The 6,000-nt window shown below is 41.2% G+C and overlaps 1 protein-coding gene across 1 annotated transcript; it reads left to right on the forward strand.

The window, feature by feature from the left end:
- The first annotated feature begins 2,236 nt into the window (after window positions 1-2,236).
- LOC120291379 (class V chitinase-like) lies at window positions 2,237-4,366 on the forward strand. The gene is made up of 3 exons (XM_039308648.1): window positions 2,237-2,952; window positions 3,233-3,628; window positions 4,206-4,366. Exons 1-3 carry the CDS (start codon window positions 2,259-2,261, stop codon window positions 4,220-4,222), a joined length of 1,107 nt encoding a protein of 368 aa, XP_039164582.1. The 5' UTR covers window positions 2,237-2,258; the 3' UTR covers window positions 4,223-4,366.
- The last annotated feature ends 1,634 nt before the right edge of the window (window positions 4,367-6,000 follow it).

The following is a 6,000-nucleotide window of genomic DNA, read 5'->3' on the forward strand; positions in this document are numbered from 1 at the left end:
CATTATTGTACTTGATAGCATCTAGAACTGATATTTTGTTTTGCTTATGTATGTGCGCTCGTTTCTAATCTAATCTTAAGGAATTGCATTTGACTGTTGTGAAACAAATCATCACAGGGTATCTTAACAACTTTTATTTCATGTTATTGGGACATTGAGACGCTGACTTCATAGTTTACAAAATTGACAAAAGGAGCACCTCTGGCAATTCTCAAATAATGAAGTGCATGCTTGTTTCGTGATTTTCAAAGAAGTGAAATTCAATTACCCTTGCAATTGCTGAAGCTGAGTATGTGGCTCTAGATAGCTGCTGTAACTTTTGCGAATGGAGCAGTAACTTAGGAATTTTGGTGAGGAACAATTGAACATATGCATTATGTGTGATAGCACCAACGCGATTAATGTGACTGAGAATCAATCATGCATTTGAGGGCTAAGCATATTTCAATCCGTCAATGTATGTAGCTTTTATTTCTATTTACACTACTGACATCTACAAATTACGTATGCTGTAGCTCCTCAATCCACTCGAATTTCTCAGTCACGCTATCGTCGATCTGGAATACGTCTAATGTCATCAGCCATAAGTGCTTCAAGTCTGTGTAAGAATATGAACAAAGGGAATTGGACAGAAGAGATTCAAGATTGCATATTCAATGCCGTCAATACCTCGAAAGCGTACAAATGACAGATGAATCATGGTACATATGCTCATCTTCTCTTATGGTTAATCAGCATGGATAAATCAAGACAAGCAGGAAAGATGACCCGCGCATACGTGCAGGTATGAACAACGGGAAGTTTGTTTTACACATTCCACGAGGTTTGCGCTCGCGGCACTTGCAGCCGCCGGCAAAAAGCTACGACAATCGTGCTGCTACTCGCAAAGGTGAAGCTTTTATCCTTCGGACACAACCAAAGGATGGTGATGGGGGGAGAGCTACCTTTCTGTCGGCAAAAGTTTGTAGGTCTCGATCAAGAACCGAGATACCCTTTTTAGCAAAATTGCTCCTTCGACTTCTGGCAAAGTCTCCATAGAGAAACGATACGTGTCCCGTGTCATAGACATTTGCCATTATTTTCTCAACCAACAGGATAATCTAACGGATGATGATGCGCCGTCAGCTCCGGCGTTGACCAAGAAAATCGAACGAACTCTTCACGAAACAACGTGCGAAACTTGCAAGTTACATCAACAACACATGGGATCGTGTTGATCGAATCTTGCACGTAAGCGGACCGAATTAACGTTGATCATTTCGCTACTTACCTTATGGGATGCTGCATCTTGCGGTTCCTTTAATTAACATCGCATTTCCGAGCGTGAAGGACGGTTGACCATTGAAAAATTGACTAATATAACTCAGTTCCGCACGCATCATAGACGACAAATCATAGACGACAAATTTGACTACCATTTTCGGATCGCTTCATTTCGACCACATAATTTTATGAATTTCTTGTGAGACTCGCATGATATGATGGTTGGGATGATCAGCTCCATTAGCATCATAGTTGACAAATTTGACTGCCAAATTTAGACCCTTTCATCTCGCTCACTTAATCATATGAATTTCGCGTGGATTTGCATGATCCCATGGTTGGGATGGAATGAGTTCACATGCATATGGTGCATGCAATGCTCCCTCCATTAGAAAGAGTCTTGGAAAGACAAAATCAACATACGAGTCTGCCCCCATTATGTAATAATAGATATTAAATTGGACGGTTTGAACCATCAAATCTAAAGAATACCACATGTAGCCAAGCAAGTATTTTATAGGCAAGTACATACATTAATTATAATTGAACTAGGATAGTCAAATTTGGAGGAGCCTTATGGGACTTACCATTTTCAATCGTCCAAAGTCAATATAGAATATGAACTAACACTCATACAATAATTTCATTTTGCGGCCCATGTGTGTATATATATAATGGTTCAAATCTATCGTGAAAGGTAGTGAGAGAAAGGAATTCCGTTCAAATCTATCGTGAAATGTAGTGAGAGAGAGGAATTCCTCCTTCTTACTTGACTGGGTCATTCGAGCACAAGAAAAGGCCTTATTTGCATAAAACTCTTAGTCACGACCATTATCCACATTTCACTAAGCCTGATGTTCTAGACTAGAGTTAGGAAAAAGTCAGAACTCTAGAATAAACACGAAACTTAAGCCACAGCATGTGCATCGAGTCCAACAAATCCTCTATAAAATCAGCTCAAACGTGTACAACCTCCTCCACATTACTCATCAAAAATGGCTTTCAGCAACAATCATATCCTTCTCTTTCTCTTCTTCTCATTTCTGTCTCTACTCCAAATCAATTCATGCATGGCCCAAAACGTCAAAGGAGGCTATTGGTTCCCGGACAGCGGCATCACAGCCTCCAACATCGATTCGACCCTCTTCACTCATCTCTTCTGCGCGTTCGCTGACCTCGATGCATCGACAAACCAGGTAGTCATATCGTCGACGAACGCCCAGTCTTTCGCGGCCTTCACTAGTGACGTCCAGCAGAAGAACCCATCGGTCATAACCCTCCTGTCCATCGGCGGTGGCAGCTCGAGTGCGACTGACTTTGCGGCCATGGCGAGCCAGTCTAGCTCCCGAAAGAGTTTCATCGATTCCTCCATAGCCCTAGCTCGGTCCAACGGCTTTCATGGCCTTGATCTTGATTGGGAATACCCGGACACTGATGAGAAGATGACCAACTTGGGGTTGCTCCTCCAGGAGTGGCGGACTGCGGTGGCTGCTGAGGCGGCCAGCTCGGGTGAGGATGCTCTGCTTTTGTCGGCGGCAGTCTATTACTCGCCGCACTACTGGTCACCCGCAGATTATCCCATTGCCGCCATGGCGGCGAGCTTGGATTGGATCAATGCAATGGCCTATGATTTCTTTGGACCAGGTTGGTCCTCCACCACAGGACCACTTGCTGCTCTCTATGATCCAGGTAGGGGTGGCAACTTTGACTTGTTTTTTTGGGTTATAAACTTTGACAATGCTGAGGTACAACGGAGTTTTCTTAATTTTTTGTATCATGACTTAGAAATTTTGTTACCTTAATGTCAAAAGAATCACAGCATCGTCTCCAATTCAAAGCATACTGTGTCATTCCGCGAGTAATTAACATGAGCATTTTTGTTCATTTAAAATCCTTCATTTGTGCTTATCAAACTCGCAATTTTCTTGATATATGATGCATCTGAAATTATCGGTCCCTTTAATTTTAGGGAACGGCATAAGTGGAGACATCGGGGTGAGAGCATGGATTCAGGCCGGCATGCCGGCGGGGCAGATCGTGCTCGGCTTCCCCTTCTATGGGCGCGCATTCACCCTCGCAAATGCCAACAACAACGGCTACTTTGCGCCCTTCACTGGGGCAGCAATATCCTCCGATGGGTCGATCGTGTACAATCAAATCACGACGTACATATCCGAAAACAGCGCAACCACTGTGTACAACTCCACGGTCGTGTCCGCCTACTGCTATTCCGGGACGACATGGATCAGCTACGATGATACACAAACCATCTCTACCAAAGTCTTGTACGCCAAGGATAATGGACTCAAAGGTTACTTTGCATGGCATGTTGCTGGAGATGACAACTGGGTTCTCTCTCAAACAGGTGAATTTACGAGATTCGTGTGATACACCACATGCAAAGTCTAGCCCTAATCAAAGTTACATACAGTATAATCAACCGAACCATCATCTTCTAAATGAAAATCTAATAATTTCATTGTCTGTTTAGATCAAACTTGTATTTAATAGTTCGTCATTGAAGGAAAAATATTTTCTTTGTTTTCTTTAATGAAGTACAAGAGCGTGAAGGAAAAAGCAATATCTAGCTAAGCTCTCTATGTGCAAGGGATAATAAATGGATATGGATGTTAAGCTTTAAAAATAAGTACATATTTCAGACCGACGCCATTTTATTTAATTTATGTTGGTCACGTGGCTTAGATCATTTTGCACGAAGAGATGGTTTTATTGGCGAGGCAAAAGTCTATTACGTCAATACATGGTCAACTTAATATTTGTTTTCAAAAATTTCCAAGATTTGGTCCTACTTCGTCGTATCCTTTCGTTATTTCCTCTCTTCACGCCGGCACTAGAGAAAAGGTCCAACTTTCTAGATTAGTTGACCAATTTATTTATCACAGCCTAATTCTAATTCCTTCATTTTCAACCTGTTGTTGCAGCTTCAAGTTCGTGGTGACCTAGACGGCGTCGTAGAAGACATTATCTACAGATACCGATTGAAGTTCAGACCAAAAATGTAATAAAATTATAGTCTCCATCTCACAATAATATCATGTATTCCTTAGAAGCCAATAAAGCAAAGATGCTTTTCTTTTTTCCCCCTTCTTTTGTTCTTCTCATCTTATAAGACGAAACGATGTGGTAACTTGAGAGGATCGATCAAATGTCAAATATGTTCTTAAAAATTGTGTAAGAAAAAGTGGTAGTAAGGATACGCTATACAAATACAGGTTTAATTCCTTAGAAAAGGAGACGAGAACGGAGATTACTACCGCAGTAGAGATAAACATTCCTCCTGGAATGCTCAGTTTGTACCAATGCTGATTTCAAAAGGTGTACTGATTGGAATGAAAAAGAGGTGGATCTATTGTCACCTACTTTAATCTCATCTATAATCTCCGCGGACGAAATGAAACGGCGACGTGTAGACGTTTCATTTTGTATTTACCCGGCCACCTCTCCTCTCTGTTCCATCCTCTGTCCAGACCCACACCCCATCTGCCGCAGCCTCTATCCTGCCGTTGCCATCGTCGACAATCACTATCATATTGCCATCGCTATGCTCAATGACAGATCTAAGGATTGATCATGAACCGATTGACCTAATCGGGAGGACTACTAAGGGATCAGCCATGGCCTGATTGAAGGATTGACCATGGACCGATCAAGGGATTGGCAGTGTATCAATCCACTAATCACGCAAGTTGACCCAAGCTATTTGGCTGTGGATCGATCACTCAACTATAAGGGTTGGTCATGGATTGTAAAAACCCTAACTCCATCTCCAGAGGTTTGAGCAATTGGGGTTATTTTTGTGACGTCCTAGACTTGTTGTCGTCCCAATTCTTTTTATCTCGTAAATAAATACATGCGGAAATGTGAACAAACTCCCCAAACAAATAACAGCTGGAAGACTAGGACATAAATCACATAAAATACATTACTTTATATTACAACAGTACATTTACAAGCTTTTTTTACCCTTTTTATATCACCTTGTAAGTTTTCACATAGGACAGGGAAATTCCTATCTCTTCTAACTTGATTGCAGTTCCCAAAACTGACATAAGTCTAAAAGATAATAGAGTGAGTCGAGGAATTAATTAAGTAAAATTCTTAATTCTCTACTAAAAAAACATCTCATTATCGAAGTCTAGTAAGTACAATACTTCCAAACAGTGTTGATGATGAATCAATAGCAAATTATTTGTCATGCCTTGACTAAATACATGATGTCCATACAAAACTACCATCAACTTAAAAATGAGCACATCAACACATTATACTCATGCATATACCGACATGCATAAAATGATTCTTTTACCATCATCCTAGCTCAACCAGGCCCTCCCGATTCGATTGAGGCTTCTTGGGGCTAACTTTCCGAGACTTCTGGGTTTAAGATCCATGCATCTTGACTCAATTAGGGCGTCCCGTTAATGAATGAGGTATTGTTGTCAATGCTATCTGGCGACAAACGTTTTTTCATCTTCAAGTGCACAGATAAGTGCGTCACACAAGCTAATTATTATCTTTTCTTTTTAGCCAACTTATACATGATCCAAAGACGTGCTCACTCATTCGTGTGTGCCATAAATCCTCATATTGCACTATATAACATGTTGGGAATGATCCTTAATCTGTGACTTGAATTGATCACTTAGCATTGATCGCCGCATTGAACAAGGCTTGGAAACAACATGCCTCAGTGCTGATCTAAGACCTTGAGACTTT

Source organism: Eucalyptus grandis, chromosome 3 (assembly GCF_016545825.1).
Source record: "Eucalyptus grandis isolate ANBG69807.140 chromosome 3, ASM1654582v1, whole genome shotgun sequence".
Taxonomy (NCBI): Eukaryota; Viridiplantae; Streptophyta; class Magnoliopsida; order Myrtales; family Myrtaceae; genus Eucalyptus; species Eucalyptus grandis.

Coding starts and splice junctions, on each gene's coding strand:
- LOC120291379 (XM_039308648.1), top strand. CDS start 2,259: ATGGCTTTCAGCAACAATCATATCCTTCTCTTTCTCTTCTTCTCATTT. Junction 2,953..3,232: donor TGCTGCTCTCTATGATCCAG/GTAGGGGTGGCA, acceptor CTTTAATTTTAG/GGAACGGCATAAGTGGAGAC.